This window comes from Oncorhynchus clarkii, chromosome 1 (assembly GCF_045791955.1).
Source record: "Oncorhynchus clarkii lewisi isolate Uvic-CL-2024 chromosome 1, UVic_Ocla_1.0, whole genome shotgun sequence".
NCBI lineage: Eukaryota > Metazoa > Chordata > Actinopteri > Salmoniformes > Salmonidae > Oncorhynchus > Oncorhynchus clarkii.
Genome location: NC_092147.1, coordinates 4,211,338 through 4,235,562, shown reverse-complemented (window position 1 = coordinate 4,235,562; position 24,225 = coordinate 4,211,338). Strand labels below are relative to the sequence as shown.

General features: G+C 45.3%; 1 protein-coding gene across 5 annotated transcripts in view; it reads left to right on the top strand.

Annotated features, from left to right (window-relative positions):
* LOC139414767 (tyrosine-protein kinase RYK-like) overlaps positions 1 to 24,225 on the top strand; it is a 146,765-nt gene that overhangs the window by 111,276 nt on the left and 11,264 nt on the right. For all 5 annotated transcript variants that reach the window (XR_011634910.1, XR_011634911.1, XR_011634912.1 and 2 more), the window contains 4 exons: positions 7,718 to 7,843; positions 15,022 to 15,108; positions 16,415 to 16,484; positions 21,918 to 22,050. Coding sequence is in view for 1 of the 5 variants with exons in the window: in XM_071162435.1 (XP_071018536.1) it covers positions 7,718 to 7,843; positions 15,022 to 15,108; positions 16,415 to 16,484; positions 21,918 to 22,050 (416 nt within the window). In the remaining 4 variants the exon portion in view is untranslated. The remainder of the gene's footprint in view (positions 1 to 7,717; positions 7,844 to 15,021; positions 15,109 to 16,414; positions 16,485 to 21,917; positions 22,051 to 24,225) is intronic.

Sequence of the window (24,225 nt, the reverse complement as noted above, 5' to 3'; positions counted from 1 at the left end):
TTTCTTGGCCCAAGCGAGTCTCTTCTTATTATTGGTATCCTTTAGTAGTGTTTTCTTTGCAGCAAATCGACCTGAATCACAAAGTCCCCCCCCCCCCAACCTTGTCACAACACCAACGCATTAAGAAGGAAAGAAATTACATAACAAGGCACACCTGTTAATTGAAATGCATTCCAGGTGACTACCTCATGAAGCTGGTTGGGAGAATGCCAAGAGTGTGCAAAGCTGTCATCAAGGCAAAGGGTGGCGATTTGCAGACTCTCAAATAAAATGTATTTTGATGTGTTTTAACACTTCTTTGGTTACTACATGATTCCATATGTGTTATTTCATAGTTTTGATGTCTTCATTATTATTCTACAATGTAGAAAAATGTAAAAATAAATACTCTTGAATCAAACTTTTGACTGGTACTGTACATAGGCACAGACACACACGATAACATGGATTTTGTATTTCAGATATGTGGTAGTGGTGGAGTAGGGGCCTGAGTGTGTTATGAGATCCATAATAAACCCCAGGAAGAGTAGCTGCTGCCTTGACAGGAACTAATGGGGATCCATAATAAACCCCGGGAAGAGTAGCTGCTGCCTTGGTAGGAACTAATGGGGATCCATAATAAACCCCAGGAAGAGTAGCTGCGGCCTTGGCAGGAACTAATGGGGATCCATAATAAACCCCAGGAAGAGTAGCTGCTGCCTTGGCAGGAACTAATGGGGATCCATAATAAACCCCAGGAAGAGTAGCTGCTGCCTTGACAGGAACTAATGGGGATCCATAATAAACCCCAGGAAGAGTAGCTGCTGCCTTGACAGGAACTAATGGGGATCCATAATAAACCCCAGGAAGAGTAGCTGCTGCCTTGGCAGGAACTAATGGGGATCCATAATAAACCCCAGGAAGAGTAGCTGCTGCCAAGGCAGCAATCACAATCCATAATAAATATAAGTCCATTCAAGGCTTTAAATACAAGCATGAGGATTTTGATGTGGATCCTGTAGTTGACCAGTAGCCAGTGGCGTTGGGCCAGGATCAGCTCGATGTGGTCTGACTTCTTGGTCCTGGTCAGGACCCTGGCAGTGTTGTTGTGGATTAGTTGAAGCCTCTGTATATAATTAAGGCACATACCAAGCCTGACCTGGTGTCCCAGGTCTAAATCAGTCCCTGATTAGAGGGGAATCACCCACCTGGTATCCCAGGTCTAAATCAGTCCCTGATTAGAGGGGAATCACCCACCTGGTGTCCCAGGTCTAAATCAGTCCCTGATTAGAGGGGAATCACCCACCTGGTGTCCCAGGTCTAAATCAGTCCCTGATTAGAGGGGAATCACCCACCTGGTGTCCCAGGTCTAAATCAGTCCCTGATTAGAGGGGAACAATGAAAAAACAGTGGAACTGGCTTCCAGAGTTGAGTTGGAACGTCCTATAAAGAGCTCGTCAACTTGTAGTCCTAAAACCAGGAAATGAGTTACCTCTGGTTCGTTCAGCCATCCCTACGGGGGAAAAGATCTGAAAATAACATCTGAGGTTAACACAGACTTAGGAGGTCTTATAGGTCGTGTTCTATGAGATGACATCAGTCAGTTAACATGACCTTGATGAACTGTCGAGCCTTTTATGTTTTGTTTCTAAACTCAGCAACAACAAAAAAACGTCCCTTTTTCAGGACCCTGTCTTTCAAAGATAATTTGTAAAAATCCAATTAACTTCACAGATCTTCATTGTAAAGGGTTTAAACACTGTTTCCCATGCTTGTTCAATGAACCATAAACAATTAATGAACATGCACCTGTGGAACGGTCGTTTAGACACTAACAGCTTACAGACGATAGGCAATTTAATTTGAATTAAGTCAGTTAAGAACAAATTCTTATTTTCAATGACTGCCTAGAAACAGCGGGTTAACTGCCTTGTTCAGGGGCAGAATGACAGATTTGTACCTTGTCAGGTCGGGGATTCGAACTTGCAACCTTTCGGTTGCTAGTCCAACGCTCTGACACTAAAGAGGCCTTTCTACTGACTCTGAAAAACACCAAAAGAAAGATGCTCAGGGTCCCTGCTCATCTGCGTGAATGTGCTTTAGGCATGCTGCAAGGAGGCATGAGGACTGCAGATGTGGCAAGGGAAATAAATTGCAATGTCCGTACTGTGAGACGCCTAAGACAACGCTACAGGGAGACAGGACGGACAGCTGATCGTCCTCAGAGTGGCAGACCACATGTAACAACACCTGCACAGGATCGGTACATCCGAACATCACACATGCATGCGGGTCAGATACAGGATGGCAACAACAACTGCCCGAGTTACACCAGGAACGCACAATCCCTCCATCAGTCCTCAGACTGTCCTCAATAGGCTGAGAGAGGCTGGGCTCAGGGCCTGTAGGCCTGTTGTAGGCAGGTCCTCACCAGACATCACCGGCAACAACGTCGCCTATAGGCGCAAACCCACCGTCGCAGGACTGGTAAAAAGTGCTCTTCACTGACGAGTCGTGGTTTTGTCTCACCAGGGGTGATGGTCGGATTTGCGTTTATCGTCGAAGGAATGAGCGTTACACTGTACTCTGGAGCAGGATTGATTTAGAGGTGGAGGGTTCATCATGGTCTGGGGCGGTGTGTCACAGCGTCATCGGACTGAGCTTGTTGTCATTGCAGGCAATCTCAATGCTGTGCGTTACAGGGAAGACATCCTCCTCCCTCATGTGGTACCCTTCCTGCAGGCTCATCCTGACATGACCCTCCAGCATGACAATGCCACCAGCCATACTGCTCGTTCTGTGCATGATTTCCTGCAAGACAGACAGTGTTCTGCAATGGCCAGCGAAGAGCCCGGATCTCAATCCCATTGAGCACGTCTGGGACCTATTGGATTGGAGGGTGAGGGCAAGGGCCATTCCCCCCAGAAATGTCCGGGAACTTGCAGGTGCCTTGATGGAAGAGTGGGGTAACATCTCTCACCAAGAACGGGCAAATCTGGTGCAGTCCATGAGGAGGAGATGCACTGCAGTATTTAATGCAGCTGGTGGCCACACCAGATACTGACTGTTACTTTTTATTTTTAAGCTTTTGTGTTTTTAAATTACATAAATGCTTCAAAATTGACAAACAGTCATGTTTAGCTCGCATTTAATGTAAATGAAGGTGTCTAATAGATGGCTGAAGACATTAATAAATGCATTTCTAGAGCTTCCAAAATATGTTTTACAACGTTGGGGGAGGCGGCACGGGTGGCTTCAACACAGCGACCCCTTTCAGTCATCTAATATATATATATATATATATATATATATATATACACACTGCTCAAAAAAATAAAGGGAACACTAAAATAACACATCCTAGATCTGAATGAATGAAATATTCTTATTAAATACTTTTTTCTTTACATAGTTGAATGTGCTGACAACAAAATCACACAAAAATTATCAATGGAAATCAAATTTATCAACCCATGGAGGTCTGGATTTGGAGTCACACTCAAAATTAAAGTGGAAAACCACACTACAAGCTGATCCAACTTTGATGTAATGTCCTTAAAACAAGTCAAAATGAGGCTCAGTAGTGTGTGTGGCCTCCACGTGCCTGTATGACCTCCCTACAACGCCTGGGCATGCTCCTGATGAGGTGGTGGATGGTCTCCTGAAGGATCTCCTCCCAGACCTGGACTAAAGCATCCGCCAACTCTTGGACAGTCTTTGGTGCAACGTGGCGTTGGTGGATGGAGCGAGACATGATGTCCCAGATGTGCTCAATTGGATTCAGGTCTGGGGAACGGGCGGGCCAGTCCATAGCATCAATGCCTTCCTCTTGCAGGAACTGCTGACACACTCCAGCCACATGAGGTCTAGCCTTGTCTTGCATTAGGAGGAACCCAGGGCCAACCGCACCAGCATATAGTCTCACAAGGGGTCTGAGGATCTCATCTCGGTACCTAATGGCAGTCAGGCTACCTCTGGCGAGCACATGGAGGGCCGTTGCGGCCCCCCAAAGAAATGCCACCCCACACCATGACTGACCCACCGCCAAACCGGTCATGCTGGAGGATGTTGCAGGCAGCAGAACGTTCTCCACGGCGTCTCCAGACTGTCACGTCTGTCAAATGTGCTCAGTGTGAACCTGCTTTCATCTGTGAAGAGCACAGGGCGCCAGTGGCAAATTTGCCAATCTTGGTGTTCTCTGGCAAATGCCAATCGTCCTGCACGGTGTTGGGCTGTAAGCACAACACCCACCTGTGGACGTCGGGCCCTCATACCACCCTCATGGAGTCTGTTTCTGACCATTTTTGTAGACACATGCACATTTGTGGCCTGCTGGAGGTCATTTTGCAGGGCTCTGGCAGTGCTCCTCCTGCTCCTCCTTGCACAAAGGCGGAGGTAGCGGTCCTGCTGCTGGGTTGTTGCCCTCCTACGGCCTCCTCCACGTCTCCTGATGTACTGGCCTGTCTCCTGGTAGCGCCTCCATGCTCTGGACACTACGCTGACAGACACAGCAAACCTTCTTGCCACAGCTCGCATTGATGAGCTGCACTACCTGAGCCACTTGTGTTGGTTGTAGACTCCGTCTCATGCTACCACTAGAGTGAAAGCACCGCCAGCATTCAAAAGTGACCAAAACATCAGCCAGGAAGCATAGGAACTGAGAAGTGGTCTGTGGTCCCCACCTGGAGAACCACTCCTTTATTGGGGGTGTCTTGCTAATTGCCTATAATTTTCACCTGTTGTCTATTCCATTTGCACAACAACATGGAGTTACTTGGAGTTACATTGTGTTGTTTAAGTGTTCCCTTTATTTGAATAGGGTGGATGTTCTCTAGCATGCAGGACATTTTCATCCTCATGGATCCCTGGGCTTAGCTTAGTTCAGCTTGTCCTGGACTGGTGTAATTAAATTCCAGATGTCCCTGCTTAGAGTGAAGGTTTTTTTTTGCTAGTGGTTCTTAAAACATGCGGTCTGGGATATTTCCATGCATTTTTTTTGGTCATTTAGATGAATGATAGTCTAATTGGTTTCTGCGTTCCCATTTGTTTCTGCTGCTGTTCTCAAACACAAAATTGATTGTAGCTTTAACGCCAGTCTGATTGCTCAACTCACCTTCTGTTTTTCTGTGATGTCCAATTGGTAGTTACAGGCTGGTTAACCATCGCTGCGACTCCTGACTCAGGAGAGGCGAAGGTCGAGAGCAGTGTGTCCTCCTAAACACGACCCTGCAAAGCCGCACTGCATGCTTAACCCGCATCAATGTGTCGGAGGAAACGCCGTTCAGTTGGCGACTGTGGTCAGCGTGCATGCGCCCAGCCTGCCACAAGGAGTCGGTAGAGCGCAACGGGACAAGGACACCCCAGCCGGCCGAATTCCTCCCATAGTCCAATTGTGCGCCACCTCATGGGTCTCCCGGTCACGGCCGGCTGCTGGCCACGCCCGGAATCGAACCCGGGTCTGTTATAACGCCTCGAGCACTGTGATGCGGTGCCTTAGACCGCTGCGCCATTCGAGAGGCCCCCACTCCCCTTCTGTTTTAATCTGTCTTTGGTTTGAGTCTCGCTTCGCTTCGCCAATGGTTAACCAGCCTGTCTTCTCTGTTCCAGTCTTTATCAATGGTTAACCAGCCTGTCTTCTCTGTTCCAGTCTTTATCAATGGTTAACCAGTCTGTACCAATGATTAACCAGTCTGTCTTCTCTGTTCCATTCTTTATCAATGGTTAACCAGTCTGTCTTCACTGTTCCAATCTTTATCAATGGTTAACCAGCCTGTCTTCTCTGTTCCAGTCTTTATCAATGGTTAACCAGCCTGTCTTCTCTGTTCCAGTCTTTATCAATGGTTAACCAGCCTGTCTTCTCTGTTCCATTCTTTATCAATGGTTAACCAGTCTGTCTTCACTGTTCCAGTATTTATCAATGGTTAACCAGTCTGTACCAATGGTTAACCAGTTTGTCTTCTCTGTTCCATTCTTTATCAATGGTTAACCAGTCTGTCTTCTCTGTTCCAGTCTTTATCAATGGTTAACCAGCCTGTCTTCTCTGTTCCAGTCTTTATCAATGGTTAACCAGTCTGTACCAATGGTTAACCAGTCTGTCTTCTCTGTTCCAGTCTTTATCAATGGTTAACCAGCCTGTCTTCTCTGTTCCAGTCTTTATCAATGGTTAACCAGCCTGTCTTCTCTGTTCCAGTCTTTATCAATGGTTAACCAGTCTTTATCAATGGTTAACCAGTCTGTCTTCTCTGTTCCAGTCTTTATCAATGGTTAACCAGTCTGTCTTCACTGTTCCAGTCTTTATCAATGGTTAACCAGTCTGTCTTCTCTGTTCCAGTCTTTATCAATGGTTAACCAGTCTTTATCAATGGTTAACCAGTCTGTCTTCTCTGTTCCAGTTTTTATCAATGGTTAACCAGTCTGTCCTCTCTGTTCCAGTCTTTATCAATGGTTAACCAGTCTGTCTTCACTGTTCCAGTCTTTATCAATGGTTAACCAGTCTTTATAAATAGTTAACCAGTCTGTCTTCACTGTTCCAGTCTTTATCAATGGTTAACCAGTCTGTATCAATGGTTTGCCAGCCTGTCTTCTCTGTTCCAGTCTTTATCAATGGTTAACCAGCCTGTCTTCTCTGTTCCTGTCTTTATCAATGGTTAACCAGCCTGTCTTCTCTGTTCCAGTCTTTATCAATGGTTAACCAGTCCGTCTTCACTGTTCCAGTCTTTATCAATGGTTAACCAGCCTGTCTTCTCTGTTCCAGTCTTTATCAATGGTTAACCAGTCTGTCTTCACTGTTCCAGTCTTTATCAATGGTTAACCAGTCTGTATTCACTGTTCCAGTCTTTATCAATGGCTAACCAGTCTTTATCAATGGTTAACCAGTCTGTCTTCTCTGTTCCAGTCTTTATCAATGGTTAACCAGTCTTTATCAATGGTTAACCAGTCTGTCTTCTCTGTTCCAGTCTTTATCAATGGTTAACCAGGCTTTATCAATGGTTAACCAGTCTTGATCACTGGTTAACCAGTCTGTCTTCACTGTTCCAGTCTTTATCAATAGTTAACCAGTCTGTCTTCACTGTTCCAGTCTTTATCAATGGTTAACCAGTCTTTATCAATGGTTAACCAGTCTTTATCAATGGTTAACCAGTCTGTCTTCTCTGTTCCAGTCTTTATCAATGGTTAACCAGTCTGTCTTCTCTGTTCCAGTCTTTATCAATGGTTAACCAGTCTGTCTTCTCTGTTCCAGTCTTTATCAATGGTTAACCAGTCTTTATCAATGGTTAACCAGTCTGTCTTCACTGTTCCTGTCTTTATCAATGGTTAACCAGCCTGTCTTCTCTGTTCCAGTCTTTATCAATGGTTAACCAGTCTGTCTTCACTGTTCCAGTCTTAATCAATGGTTAACCAGTCTGTCTTCACTGTTCCAATCTTTATCAATGGTTAACCAGTCTGTCTTCACTGTTCCAATCTTTATCAAGGGTTAACCAGTCTTTATCAATGGTTAGTACAAATACTAATTGAGTGTATGTAAACTTCTGACCCACTGGGAATGTGATGAAAGAAATAAAAGCTGAAATAAATCATTATCTCTACTATTAATGTGATAATCCCAACTGACCTAAAACAGTTTTTTTTTTTACTGGGATTACATGTCAGGAATTGTGAAAAACTGTTAAGTGTATTTGGCGAAGGTGTATGTAACCTTCTGACTTTATATATATATGTATGTATTTCTCTCTCCTAGGCTACCCATCACTACGTATTGAGAAGAACGACCTGAGAAGTGTTAGCCTGCTGGAAGCCAAAGCCAAGGTCAAAGACATCTCCATCTCCAGACTGAGAGTCACTCTACGGGACGTCCTGCACGAAGGTAACACACACACACACACACATCCTGCACGAAGGTAACGCTATATACACACCACACACACACACACATGTCCTGCATGAAGGTTACGCTATATACACACACACGTCCTCAACGAAGGTAACGCTATATACACACCACACACACACACACACACACACGTTCTGCACAAAGGTAATGCTATACACACAAACACACACGTCCTGCACGAAGGTAATGCTATACACACACACATGTCCTGCACGAAGGTAACACTATACACACACCACACACACACATGTTCTGCACGAAGGTAACGCTATACACACACATGTCCTGCATGAAGGTAATGCTATACACACACACACATGTCCTGCACGAAGGTAATGCTATACACACACACACGTCCTGCACGAAGGTAATGCTATACACACACACACACACACAGTAACCTTCCGGTTACTAGTCCAATGCAGGACATCCCGTAGAGTGACTCTCAGTCTGGAGATGGAGATGTCTTTGACCTTGGCTTTGGCTTCCAGCAGGCTAACACTTCTCAGGTCGTTCTTCTCAATACGTAGTGATGGGTAGCCTAGGAGAGAGAATGCTCTTAACCACTTGGCTATGCTGCCGCCCCTATGCTTGTAATCGTTGAGGACTGCATATAGTTTATCAGGATAAAAAAAATTGATGGAATGGAGTTGAGCGCAGGCAAAATCATTGAGGGAAAACCTGGTTCAGTCTGTTTTCCACGAGACTCTGGAAGAAGAATTCACCTTTCAGCAGGACAATAACCTAAAACACATGGCCAACTATACACTGGAGTTGTTTACCAAGGAGACAGTGAATGTTCCTGAGGCCAAGTTACTGTTCAGCTATGGCAAGACCAGAAAAAGGTTTGTCTAGCAATGATCAACAGCCAATTTGGCAGAGCTTAAAGAATTTAGAGAAGAATAATGGGCAAATGTTATACAATCCAGGTGTGGAAAGCTCTTAGACAAAGTATTGACTCAAGGGGTACTTATGTAAATGAGAGATTTCTGTATTTCATTTTCAATATATTTGCTTAAATGTCTAAAAATAATGTTAGCACTTTGTTGTGTGTGACGGGTGAGGGGAAAAAATCTATTTTGAATTTCTGCTGGAATAAGTCTACTTTATGAACCACATACACACACACACACACACACACACACACGTTGAGCTAAATGGTACAACTTGTCCATTTAGATCCGTTGTTCTCTACAGGGGAATAAATGCTCTGACCCAAACCATTATTTCTGGTGTAATGGGCTGAACATGTTGTGAAACTAGAGACGGCAGAACACACTGTCCAACCACCAGCTCCCGTTTCCTACTAACACCAGCCAAGGTGTTGTACGTACCAAATGACACCCTGTTCCCTATATAGTGCACTACTTTAGACCAGAGCCCTATTCCCTATGTAGTGCACTACTTTAGACCAGAGCCCTATTCCCTATATAGTGCACTACTTTAGACCAGAGCCCTATTCCCTATATAGTGTACTACTTTAGACCAGAGCCCTATTCCCTATGTAGTGCACTACTTTAGACCAGAGCCCCTATTCCCTATATAGTGCACTACTTTAGACCAGAGCCCTATTCCCTACATAGTGCACTACTTTAGACCAGAGCCCTATGTTACTGCACTATGTAGGGTGCCAGTTAGGAAGGGCATATAATCAAATGTGATCAAATGTTATAAGTCACTCCGAATACAACAACAGTGAAATGCTTCCTCAACCAACAACTTAACAGCTTTAAGAAGTTATGAAGAAAAACGTGTTAAGTATTTTAACACCCTGTATATAGTGGCAAGGTGTTACGGTACAGAGTCAATGTGGAGGCTATATACAGGGTGTTACGGTACAGAGTCAATGTGGAGGCTATATACAGGGTATTGCGGTACAGAGTCAATGTGGAGGCTATATACAGGCTGTTACGGTACAAATCAAATCAAATCAAATTTATTTATATAGCCCTTCGTACATCAGCTGATATCTCAAAGTGCTGTACAGAAACCCAGCCTAAAACCCCAAACAGCAAGCAATGCAGGTGTAGAAGCACGGTGGCTAGGAAAAACTCCCTAGAAAGGCCAAAACCTAGGAAGAAACCTAGAGAGGAACCAGGCTATGTGGGGTGGCCAGTCCTCTTCTGGCTGTGCCGGGTGGAGATTATAACAAAACATGGTCAAGATGTTCAAATGTTCATAAATGACCAGCATGGTCGAATTATAATAAGGCAGAATAGTTGAAACTGGAGCAGCAGCACAGTCAGGTGGACTGGGGACAGCAAGGAGTCATCATGTCAGGTATTCCTGGGGCATGGTCCTATGGCTCAGGTCAGTTGAAACTGGAGCAGCAGCACAGCCAGGTGGACTGGGGACAGCAAGGAGTCATCATGTCAGGTAGTCCTGGGGCATGGTCCTAGGGCTCAGGTCCTCCGAGAGAGAGAAAGAGAGAAGGAGAGAATTAGAGAACGCACACTTAGATTCACACAGGACACCGAATAGGACAGGAGAAGTACTCCAGATATAACAAACTGACCCTAGCCCCCCGACACATAAACTACTGCAGCATAAATACTGGAGGCTGAGACAGGAGGGGTCAGGAGACACTGTGGCCCCATCCGAGGACACCCCCGGACAGGGCCAAACAGGAAGGATATAACCCCACCCACTTTGCCAAAGCACAGCCCCCACAACACTAGAGGGATATCTTCAACCACCAACTTACCATCCTGAGACAAGGCTGAGTATAGCCCACAAAGACCTCCGCCACGGCACAACCCAAGGGGGGGGGGGGGCGCCAACCCAGACAGGATGACCACATCAGTGACATCAGTGACTCAACCCACTCAGGTGACGCACCCCCTCCAGGGACGGCATGAGTCAATGTGGAGGCTATATACAGGGTGTTACGGTACAGAGTCAATGTGGAGGCTATATAGAGGGTGTTACGGTACAGAGTCAATGTGGAGGCTATATACAGGGTGTTACGGTACAGAGTCAATGTGGAGGCTATATACAGGGGGTACTGGTACAGAGTCAATGTGGAGGCAATATACAGGGTATTACGGTACAGAGTTAATGTGGAGGCTATATACAGGGTGTACAGAGTCAATGTGGAGGCTATATACAGGGTGTTACGGTACAGAGTCAATGTGGAGGCTATATACAGGGTGTTACGGTACAGAGTCAATGTGGAGGCTATATACAGGGTGTACAGAGTCAATGTGGAGGCTTTATACAGGGTGTTACGTTACAGAGTCAATGTGGAGGCTATATGCAGGGTATTACGGTACAGAGTCAATGTGGGGGCTATATACAGGGTGTTACGGTACAGAGTCAAGGTGGAGGCTATATACAGGGTGTTACGGTACAGAGTCAATGTGGAGGCTATATACAGGGTGTTACGGTACAGAGTCAATGTGGAGGCTATATACAGGGTGTTACGGTACAGAGTCAATGTGGAGGCTATATACAGGGTATTACGGTACAGAGTCAATGTGGAGGCTATATACAGGGTGTTACGGTACAGAGTCAATGTGGAGGCTATATACAGGGTGACCGGTACAGAGTCAATGTGGAGGCGATATACAGGGGGTACCGGTACAGAGTCAATGTGGAGGCTATATACAGGGTGTTACGGTACAGAGTCAATGTGGAGGCTATATACAGGGTGTTACAGTACAGAGTCCATGTGGAGGCTATATACAGGGGGTACCGGTACAGAGTCAATGTGGAGACTTTATACAGGGTATTACGGTACAGAGTCAAGGTGGAGGCAATATACAGGGGGTACCGGTACAGAGTCAATGTGGAGGCTATATACAGGGTATTACGGTACAGAGTCAATGTGGGGGCTATATACAGGGTGTTACGGTACAGAGTCAATGTGGAGGCTATATACAGGGTGTTACGGTACAGAGTCAATGTGGGGGCTATATACAGGGTGTTACGGTACAGAGTCACTGTGGAGGCTATATACAGGGGGTACCGGTACAGAGTCAATGTGGAGGCTATATACAGGGGGTACCGGTACAGAGTCAAGGTGGAGGCTATATACAGGGGGTACCGGTACAGAGTCAATGTGGAGGCTATATACAGGTGGTACCGGTACAGAGTCAATGTGGAAGCTATATACAGGTGGTTCCGGTACCGAGTCAATGTGGAGGCTATATACAGGGGGTACCGGTACAGAGTCAATGTGTTAGTCGGTTAGTCGAGGTAATATGTACATGTAGGTACCGTTATTAAAGTGACTATGTATAGATAAAGACAGAGAGTAGCAGCAGCGTAAAAGAGGAGTCTGATTCATGCCTGATGAATCCATGTTATTGTTTTACCTTGTTGTGAAACAACTGAAAGTTGAACACACACATTGTTGAAAACAAACTTCCATTTCCTAATAAACACCATTCATTACAAGGTCTGTATGTGATGTCCTGGCGAAGACCTTTTTTGGTCTGAACTTTGTCACACAAACATTGTTTTATAGTGCAGAGACGCTGACGACACCTTCACTGTGTTACTCACTTCTAGGCAAGCAGTGGTCTTCCACAGAGAAGAGAATACTGTGTATCCACAGAGAAGAGAATACTGTGTATCTGTGTATCCACAGAGAAGAGAATACTGTGTATCCTGTGTATCACTCTGACAGAGCTCCAGAATTCCTCTGTGGTGATGGGAGAACCTTCCAGAAGGACAACCATCTCTGCAGCACTCAACCGACCAGGCCTTTATGGTAGAGTGGCCAGACGGAAGCCACTCCTCAGTAAAAGGGCACATAAAGGACTCGGACCATGAGAAACAAGATTCTCTGGTCTGATGAAACCAAATGGAAATAGCCCAGAAATGTTTCATACGAACAAATGCTTCTTTCTCTCAAATTGAGCACACGTTTGTTTCCATCCCTCTTGGTGAGCATTTTGTCATTGCCACGATCATCCATCCACATGACAGTTGTGACATATCAATAAGCTGATTTAAACAGCATGATCAGTACACAGGTGCACCTTGTGCTGGGGACAATATATGGCTCCTCTAAAATGAACTGTTTTGTTACACAACACAGTACAGCCTATGTCTCAACTTTGAGGGTGTGTCCTGATTGCAGGAATGTCCACCAGAGCTGTTGCCAAATAATTGAATCGTGGACGTACTGTACTACTTATTCTCATTTGAGAGAATTTGACAGTACTTCCAACCGGTCTCACAACCGCAGACCACGTGTAACCACGCCAGTCCAGGACCTCCACATTGGGCTTCTTTTGACCTGTGGGTGAAAAACTCATTCTAATTGGCTTGGCCTGGCTCCCCAGTGAGTGGGACTATGCCCTCCCATGGCTGCACCCCTGCCCAGTCATGTGAAATCCATAGATTAGAGCTTAATACATTAATTTAAATTGACAGATTTCCTTATGTACTGTAACTCTGTAAAATCTTTGAAATTGTTGCATGTTGCCTTTTTAATACTTTTATTCCGTATATTTCAGCACCGTTTCGCGCTGCTTCGAGATAACCGTGCTGCTTCGAGATAACCGTGCTGCTTCGAGATAACCGTGCTGCTTCGAGATAACCGTGCTGCTTCGAGATAACCGTGCTGCTTTGAGATAACCGTGCTGCTTTGAGATAACCGTGCTGCTTCGAGATAACCGTGCTGCTTCGAGATAACCGTGCTGCTTCGAGATAACCGTGCTGCTTCGAGATAACCGTGCCGCTTCGAGATAACCGTGCTGCTTCGAGATAACCGTGCTGCTTTGAGATAACCGTGCTGCTTTGAGATAACCGTGCTGCTTCGAGATAACCGTGCTGCTTTGAGATAACCGTGCTGCTTTGAGATAACCGTGCTGCTTTGAGATAACCGTGCTGCTTTGAGATAACCGTGCTGCTTTGAGATAACCGTGCTGCTTCAAGATAACCGTGCTGCTTCAAGATAACCGTGCTGCTTTGAGATAACCGTGCTGCTTCGAGATAACCGTGCTGCTTCGAGATAACCGAGGTAACCGTGCTGCTTCGAGATAACCGAGATAACCGTGCTGCTTCGAGATAACCGTGCTGCTTCGAGATAACCGTGCTGCTTCGAGATAACCGTGCTGCTTCGAGATAACCGCGCTGCTTCGAGATAACCGCGCTGCTTCGAGATAGCCGCGCTGCTTCGAGATAGTCGCGCTGCTTCGAGATAGCCGCGCTGCTACGAGATAACCGCGCTGCTTTGAGATAACCGTGCTGCTTCGAGATAACCGTGGGAACTCGGCTTGATAAATCAATCTATGCCAGATTATTATTATTATTATTTTTCTCTCCACTAAATCTCCCATTTGGATATTGATTAGGCTACACATCAGGCTGTATAAATGTCAGCTACATTGAGTTGAGTGCTGCTCGTGATCATCTTGTCTAGTTGGGTCATTCATTATCACTGACCAGAACATTTTGTCATCAATACAAGTTGATTATTTTTGCTAAGTACCCTACTCCTGACAAAAAAAACACATGTAACTCGTCTTAATCAATCAATGTGATTTTTGTTTCCCTGAGTCTCCGTCTGTATATTTGGTTAATTCTCTGCCTGGACAAATAAGAGGTGGTATAGCTCATCTATTCGTTTGCTCATCTATCACCGATCAGAAACATTTAGTGTGCTGTAATGTAGCCTAAATCAAGTCTAGGCCTATTATTTTTTTCTCGATCGTGTAAAGGCAACACCTAAAGTCTGTGGAGTGCAAAGCCATGGGGGACACCAGTTGTGAGAACAGGAGAGGGCCTAGTACAGGGCCCTGGGGACACCAGTACTGAGACATTAAAGAGGACCTAGTACCAAGCCCTGGGGGACACCAGTAGTGAGAACAGGAGATGGCCAATTACAGGGCCCTGGGGGACACCAGTAGTGAGAACAGGAGAGGGCCTATCTAAGGGGCCCTGGGGGACACCAGTAGTGAGAACAGGAGAGGGCCTATTACAGGGCCCTGGGGGACACCAGTAGTGAGAACAGGAGAGGGCCTATTACAGGGCCCTGGGGGACACCAGTAGTGAGAAGAGGAGAGGGCCTATTACAGGGCCCTGGGGGACACCAGTAGTGCGAACAGGAGAGGGCCTATTACAGGGCCCTGGGGGACACCAGTTGTGAGACATTTATATTGGCATCTACCTCTAATAAAAGATGTGCTGTTCTTTCACAGGAACATTTGGCCGCATTTTCCATGGTGTTCTGTTGGACGAGAAGGACCCGGCCAAGGAGAAGCAGTGCTTTGTGAAGACTGTAAAAGGTACGCAGTCATTCATTCCCTCATCACTGTCTGTAAGCCATTCATTCCCCTGTCTATGTCTGTCTTACCTCTATACTAGCTGATGGTTTGAATTTCCCACCAAACACCAATCGCCTTATCTCATTCTTTCCTCAGCATGTGAGTGGTCTGCATTGTATCTCCTGGTGATGCTGAGAAAACAGCTCTTAGTTGGGCTATTCTCTCATACCTATTAAATTAGACCACAAGGTTAACACAAGGCTATGAGTCAGGGTTAGATGGGGGTAAGGCAAGTTCTCACCTCTTTGACCACTTGACTCCTCTCAAACTCAACAAAGGGCAGGTGGTTGCGTGATTCAAGGTGCCAGAAAATGTTATCAATGCACAAGTGTATGTTTTGCGGTGCGCCACTGCCCCGTACAGTGAGCACGCGGCAGGTTGAAGAACAGGTTGAGGTAAGCAGTTAAAACCACAGTCCACACAGTCTCTCTTTCCCACAGACGTTCTCAGGTTCACGTGTCCCTCCCAGCTGACCTTTGCCCTCTAGCTCCCCTAGCAATTCCATGTTTATCTAGGGTGGGTACCAGACCATGAACAATGTGCCCACCCCCATGCCAACCATACCCGGGTCCTGCTTTGTCCTCCTCCTCTTCCTCCCGGCAGACCTCGAGGGCAGGAAGCATGCCTGCTTCCAAAGAGGGCCACTCCCTCTCTCCCAGATTTAGCACGACCCTCTGCAGATATGGGTTCGAATAGTATTCAAAATCATTTCAAATACTTTTATCTGGGCTTTATTGAACTTAGCCGGCACAATGGAACCAATAGAATGAGGGTTCAAACCCCGCCCCTCTGACACTTCAGGCAGACTAGAGCCAATTGGGAAATGTATTGAAAGATTGTAAATACTGATAGAACCCAGGTCTTGGGCGTCTGTGCAGGTTGGCAAGGGTCAATCGAGCGTCTCACTGTTTCCAACTAAAGATGATATAAACGCTCACAGGAAAGCACTGACTGGTGCTGTTCTAGGAGAATATAGAATGGTGTTGTCAAGAGGGCTGTTAGACTGTGACATGACCTTTAAAAAAAAATATATATATATTATATTGTGTTTGATTTGGTCAGGAGGAATGTTCATGACTTCATTACACCAGTTATCTACGGACTGTTTTTTCTTGGGGTTGCTTTCAGAAACTTAAGTTTTGAGTGTTCTTTAAAAACTGCAACGTATCCCCAGATTTATGCTCTGTGGTATTTCTACGACTAAACTTGAGTCTCTCGTCTTTTTTGTCCTTCCTTCTCTCTTTCACTCTCTTCTCTCGTTCGTTAGACCATGCATCTGAGGTGCAGGTGACCATGATGCTTACGGAGAGCTGTAAACTACGAGGACTTCATCACAGGTAATCAATCAGATCAAATCATCACAACAGGATCAGATGGATGCCTGAAATCACTGTACACCTGCTGTTTCTGTACCATAGACCAGTCGTTGCCAAACGTTTTATAGTCCCGTACCCCTTCAAACATTCAACCTCCAGCTGCTTACCTCCCTCTAGCACCAGGGTCAGCTGTACCCCCTCTAGCACCAGGGTCAGCTGTACCCCCTCTAGCACCAGGGTCAGTGCACTCTCAAATGTTGTTTTTTTGCCGTCATTGTAAGCCTGCCATACACACTATACGATACATTTATTAAACATAAGAATGAGTGTGAGTTTTATTCACAATCCGGCTCGTGGGAAGTGACAAAGCTCTTATAGGACCAGGCCACAGATAATAATATAATAATAATCAATAATTTTGCTCTTTATTTAACCATCTTACATATAAAACCTTATTTGTTCATCAAAAATTGTGAATAACTCACAAGTTAACGAGAAGGGTGTGCTTGAAAGGATGCACATAACTCTGCAATGTTGTATTGGAGAGTCTGTCTTAAATCATTTTCCCACACACAGTCTGTGCCTGTATTTAGTTTTCATGCTTGTGAGGGCCGAGAATCCACTCTCACATAGGTACGTGGTTGCAAAGGGCATCAGTGTCTTAACAGCGCGATTTGCCAAGGCAGGATACTCTGAGCGCAGCCCCAGATTTTAAATAAACATTTCACAGAACCGCTTGTAGCGATTTCGATGAGGCTCTCTTGTTCAGATATCGGTAAGTGGACTGGAGGCAGGGCATGAAAGGGATAACGAATCCAGTTGTTTGTGTTGTCCGTTTCGGGAAAGCAACTGGGTGCTTCGCTTTATCATATTTGACATTGTCCGTAAGCTTGAGTTCATTTGCAAAAATCATACAATGATGGAAAGACCTGTGTGTTGTCCTTGTTAATGCAGACAGAGAAAGGCTCCAACTTCTTAATCATAGTCTCAATTTTGTCCCGCACATTGAATATAGTTGCGGAGAGTCCCTGTAATCCTAGATTCAGATCATTCAGGTGAGAAAAAACATCACCCAGATAGGCCAGTCGTGTGAGAAACTCGTCATCATGCAAGCAGTCAGACAAGTGAAAATGATGGTCAGTAAAGAGCTCGTCTCTCAATTAAATAAAACCTGTCAATACTTTGCCCCTTGATAACCTTCTGTATGTTGTAAAAGTGTTCAGTGCCTTGAATGCGAAGCAGTGCTTCTTTCAAAACGTCACTGATGTGTCGTGAAACAGTGTTGATTGGTGAAGGCGTGTCTGTATAGTTTTCTTGGCCTTTTCCCACAGCATTGTCCCAGCCATATCTGTAACAGCAGGAAGAATTACGTCCTCCACAATCGTATGGGGCTTGCTTCTATACTTTTGGTGACAAATATGTAGTGAGGGCCAGTGAATGAGAGCATACAGGTCGCAGTGGTGGGTAGTATATGGGGCTTTGGTGACAAAACGGATGGCACTGTGATAGACTACATCCAATTTGCTGAGTAGAATGTTGGAGGCTACTCTGTAAATGACATCGCTGAAGTTGAGGATCGGTAGGATGGTCAGTTTTACGAGGGTATGTTTGGCGGCAATAGTGAAGGAGGCTTTGTTGCGAAATAGGAAGCCGATTCTATATTTAATTTAGGATTGGAGATGCTTAATGTGAGTCTGGAAGGAGAGTTTACAGTCTAGCCAGACACCTAGGTATTTGTAGTTGTCCACATATTCTAAGTCAGAGCCGTCCAGAGTAGTGATGCTGGGCGGGCGGGCAGGTGCAGGCAGCGATCGGTTGAAGAGCATGCATTTAGTTTTACTTGTATTTAAAGCAGTTGGAGGCCACGGAAGGATAATTGTATGGCATTGAAGCTCGTCTGGAGGGTTGTTAACAGTGTCCAAAAGAAGGGCCAGGAGTATACAGAATGGTGTCGTCTGTGTAGAAGTGGATCAGAGAATCGCCAGCAGCAAGAGCGACATCATTGATATATACAGAGAAGAGAGTCGGCCCGAGAATTGAGCCCTGTGGCACCCCCATAGAGACTGCCAGAGGTCCGGACAACAGGCCCTCCGATTTGACACACTGAACTCTGTCTGAGAAGTAGTTGGTGAACCAGGCGAGGCAGTCATTTGAGAAACCAAGGCTGTTGAGTCTGCCGATAAGAATGTTGTGATTGACAGAGTTGAAAGCCTTGGCCAGGTTGATGAAGACGGCTGCACAGTATTGTCTTTTATCGACGGCAGTTATGATATTACTGATGCTAGCATTGGACAACTTGTGTCTTCGACAGGTGCAGGTGTAGTACTGCTGGTACTGCCAGTAGAGCTGGTATGTGTTCTTGTTTGAACCTTTTATCAATTTTTGAGTAAACGGAATGAGCAGCAGCTACGTTTGGCTACATATGGACCGTTAATGGAATTCCCCGCGAGAGAGAAACGGTTATTTAAAAATATATATATTTAATCTTTATTTAACTAGACAAGTCGGTTAAGAACACATTCTTGTTTACAATGACGGCCTAGGAACAGTGGGTTCCTGTATTTGACATTGTGTTGTTATTTTGGCTGAACAATAGATAGTTAGTTACATTTTATTTTTGACAGTGAAACGAGGCTACTCGGGCGAGGAAAAAAAATCTTCACCCAAATGTACAGACCAGTTGGCAAATCTAAATTGGCTATTTGAAAATGTGAAGAGATTTATTTTTTATTTTTTTACATTTTAAATATAATTAATTATATAAATATATAATAGATATTATATATATTAATTATTATATAATTTAAAAATGTGAATCGCATTTTTATTTGGCGTTCCCCCGACCCCAGTTTGGAAACACCTGCCGTAGACTGACCAGGTGAATCCAGGTATGATACCTTATTGATGACACCTGTTAAATCTACTTCAATCAGTGTAGATGAAGAAGAGGAGACAGATTTAAATAAGGATTTTTAAGCCTTGAGACATGGATTGTGTATTTGTGCCATTCAGAGGGTGAATGGGCAAGACAAAATTAGTTTCCCGTGTGTATTAAGAATTGTCCAGCCAACTTGACACAACTGTAGAAAACATTGGAGTCAGCATGGGCCCAGCATCCCTGTGGAACGCTTTCAACACCTTATAGAGTCCATTCCCCAGACAAATTGAGTCTGTTCTGAGGGCAAAAGGGGGTGAAACTCAATATTAGGATGGTGTTCCTAATGTTTTGTACACTCAGTATTTAAAAAAATAAAAATAAAAATATTTAACTAGGCATGTCCATTAAGAACAAATTCTTATTTCCAATGACGGCCTAGGAACAGTGGGTTAACTGGTCTAGGAACAGTGGGTTAACTGGTCTAGGAACAGTGGGTTAACTGGTCTAGGAACAGTGGGTTAACTGGTCTAGGAACAGTGGGTTAACTGCCAGAACGACAGATTTTTACCTTGTCGGCTCGGGGATTCGATCTAGTAACCTTTCAGGTTACTAGTCCAACACTCTAACCACTAGGCTACCTGCCTCCCTATTGTATACTACAAATACACTCACCATAGGCTGGCCCCTAGCTTCCTTGTTTGTTTATTTTGACATGTCATGCAGTCCATACCTTACAGGAAGTCAGTGTCCGTACCTTACAGGAAGTCAGTGTGTTATGCAATGATTCCACTGTCTTTCAGCTGTCTGCTCAGCAATGACTGTCATCATCCCACACATTCATTCTAATGCTATGGTCATAACAACCAACTTTCCCCTGTACTGGAAATGACCTTAGACCCTGGGTTCCTGCTAGATTTCTCCACACTGAAGATGACATTATTATAAAACAGATTGGATCCTGGAAACTGATTGGTTGAATTTAATATAATTTATTTGGGTAAAAAAAATATATATATATATATATAATTTGTTTTAATACATTTTTTTATTTTTCATTAAAACACTTGTTTCCAACGTGGTCTTCAAACGGCATTCTAGCCGTGCCGATACAGTTTACCGCGGCTGAAAGGTAAACAACATAGCTTCCTTGAATTAGGCGCTACCATGGAAACCTGACGAGAGGGTCATAGGCTTCCCCGTACTGTATCGTCACTCTTAGGTTGTTCCTCGTTCTGTGAAAAACCGCCGTCTGCCGGTCTGCTATGACTGGAACATGTCAAAGGAAAGACAAAGACACACACACACACACACACACAGACACACACACAGACACACACACAGACACACACACACACACACACAGACACACACACACACACACACACACACACACACACACACACACACATACACACACTTCCCACAATGCAGCAGCACACAGAAATAGAATGAAAATAAAAAGGGCTTGGAACCTCTAATCCTGGCAATTTGACTGGTAAAACCCAAAGCTCATTGGCTGCCTGGTATTGTGATGCAACAATGTCCACAGTAATGTAGAATGTTAGTTTAAATGATGTTAACTAATGTGACCCGTGTAATGGAACGTATTGTTTCTAATGCCTGTTGTAGTGTTTCACGATATACTGCAATATCACAAAATGTCACGATGCTTATGATCATTTTAGTATACCGTAGTACAGTTTATATGATAGTATCGACTTTTTCAGCCCTACCCATCTAAAGAACCCGCTGGCGCCTGCTATAATGATTATAAAGTCAGTTTTGTTGATGCGTTCAGTTGAATTTAAGCAACTGCCACTAGTCTCTTTGATGAGCAGATCCACTTCACAATCATGCACATATCAGGTGTGGCAGCTGTAAACAGCCATCTGCATCCCCTACCAGCCCCCGACTCACCTGCTTCTCTTTTCGTCCCCTACCACTCATCTGCTTCTCTCTTCGTCCCCTACCAGCCCCCGACTCACCTGCTTCTCTCTGCGTCCCCTACCAGCCCCCCACTCACCTGCTTCTCTCTGCGTCCCCTACCACCCCCCCACTCACCTGCTTCTCTCTTCGTCCCCTACCACTCATCTGCTTCTCTCTTCGTCCCCTACCAGCCCCCGACTCACCTGCTTCTCTCTGCTTCTCTCTGCGTCCCCTACCAGCCCCCCACTCACCTGCTTCTCTCTGCGTCCCCTACCAGCCCCCCACTCACCTGCTTCTCTCTGCGTCCCCTACCAGCCCCCCACTCACCTGCTTCTCTCTGCGTCCCCTACCAGCCCCCCACTCATCTGCTTCTCTCTGCGTCCCCTACCAGCCCCCCACTCACCTGCTTCTCTCTGCGTCCCCTACCAGCCCCCCACTCACGTGTCATTTTAGTAGTGTGTTATCTTGCCCCCCCCCCCCCAGAAACACCTGGATCCGTGTCATTGTAGTAGTGTTTTATCTTGCTCTCCCTCTTCTATTATCAGTCACCATTGAATTCTGCTAGATAGACTAGTTGATATGTGCAGTATTTTCCCTCCCTGTCTCTCCTACCTATTTCCTATTAACCTCCCAGTTGTCCTGTCCTCCAGGAACCTGCTCCCCATCTGTCATGTGTGTACAGAGGAAGGAGAGAAGCCTATGGTATTACTGCCCTATATGGACTGGGGTAACCTCAAACTGTTCCTGAGACAGTGCAAGCTGGCCGAGGCCAACAACCCACAGGTGAGCCCCGAACCCTGGCTCCGGCCTACTGTCATCCTACCGTCGTCCTGTCACTGTACTGCCGTAGTACTGCTGTCGTACTACAGTCATCCCACCATTGTCCTACTATTGTACTACAGTCATCCCGCCAGTGTTAACGCAGACCAGTAGTTAGGCACCAATTGACGCCAACCAATACCCAGGTCTAAAAGTGTAAATGTAGTGTGTTAATGTAGTGCGTTAGTGTAGTGCGTTAGTGTAGTGCGTTAGTGTAGTGTGTATTAAGCTGAAGTACAGGGGTAGAGACCGTTTCCCATGAGGAGACAATCACCCCATTTGTGCTTGGTAACTCCAGGGGTCCTTTTAATCCTTTAGCACAGGCGTCCTCTGACATGCCTGTAATGTAAATCCAACCAATCAATCAGCCTTGAGTATGACACACACACACACACACACACACACACACACACGTGTTCGTCTTTCAAACCGGGAGACGGAAGCTTTGATTTAAGGCGCAGCAACGAAAACATACCGAATCATTTTCAATCACAAGTTAAAGCTTCCTAGTCCTGGTCTGCTGTTAATGTACACACCGCTAGGCTAAGCTACAGTAGTTAGTCCTGGTCTGCTGTTAATGTACACACCGCTAGGCTAAGCTACAGTAGTTAGTCCTGGTCTGCTGTTAATGTACACACCGCTATGCTAAGCTTCAGTATTTAGTCCTGACCTGTTGTTAATGTACACACCGCTAGGCTAAGCTACAGTAGTTAGTCCTGGTCTGCTGTTAATATACACACCGCTAGGCTAAGCTACAGTAGTTAGTCCTGGTCTGCTGTTAATATACACACCGCTAGGCTAAGCTACAGTAGTTAGTCCTGGTCTGCTGTTAATGTACACACCGCTAGACTAAGCTACAGTATTTAGTCCTGACCTGCTGTTAATGTACACACCGCTAGGCTAAGCTACAGTAGTTAGTCCTGGTCTGCTGTTAATGTACACACCGCTAGGCTAAGCTACAGTAGTTAGTCCTGGTCTGCTGTTAATGTACACACCGCTAGGCTAAGCTACAGTATTTAGTCCTGGTCTGCTGTTAATGTACACACCGCTAGGCTAAGATACAGTAGTTAGTCCTGGTCTGCTGTTAATGTACACACCGCTAGACTAAGCTACAGTAGTTAGTCCTGACCTGCTGTTAATGTACACACCGCTATGCTAAGCTTCAGTATTTAGTCCTGGTCTGTTGTTAATGTACACACCGCTAGGCTAAGCTTCAGTATTTAGTCCTGGTCTGTTGTTAATGTACACACCGCTAGGCTAAGCTTCAGTATTTAGTCCTGGTCTGTTGTTAATATACACACCGCTAGGCTAAGCTACGTCTCAACTCCGATGTCAAGCCACCCAGGCTAATCAGACGGATAGTAGGATGGTCGTGAAGCAGACTGTTTCCTCTTGTCTCACTACACATTGTGCGTCCCCATAGACAACCTATCTGTAGGAGGGGTGGTTTATTCTCTGTAGGGGTGGTTTATTCTCTGTAGGGGTGGTTTATTCTCTGTAGGAGTGGTGGTTTATTCTCTGTAGGAGTGGTGGTTTATTCTCTGTAGGAGGGGTGGTTTAATCTCTGTAGGAGTGGTGGTTTATTCTCTGTAAGGGTGGTTTAATCTCTGTAGGGGTGGTTTAATCTCTGTAGGAGTGGTTTATTCTCTATAGGGGTGGTTTATTCTCTATAGGGGTGGTTTATTCTCTGTAGGGGTGGTTTATTCTCTGTAGGAGGGGTGGTTTATTCTCTGTAGGGGTGGTGGTTTATTCTCTGTAGATGTGGTTTATTCTCTGCAGGGGTGGTTTATTCTCTGTAGGGGTGGTTTATTCTCTGTAGGAGGGGTGGTTTATTCTCTGTAGGGGTGGTGGTTTATTCTCTGTAGATGTGGTTTATTCTCTGCAGGGGTGGTTTATTCTCTGTAGGAGTGGTGGTTTAATCTCTGTAGGGGTGGTTTATTCTCTATAGGGGTGGTTTATTCTCTGTAGGGGTGGTTTAATCTCTGTAGGAGTGGTGGTTTATTCTCTGTAGGGGTGGTTTATTCTCTGTAGGGGTGGTTTATTCTCTGTAGGGGTGGTTTAATCTCTGTCGGGGTGGTTTATTCTCTATAGGGGTGGTTTATTCTCTGTAGGGGTGGTTTATTCTCTGTAGGGGTGGTT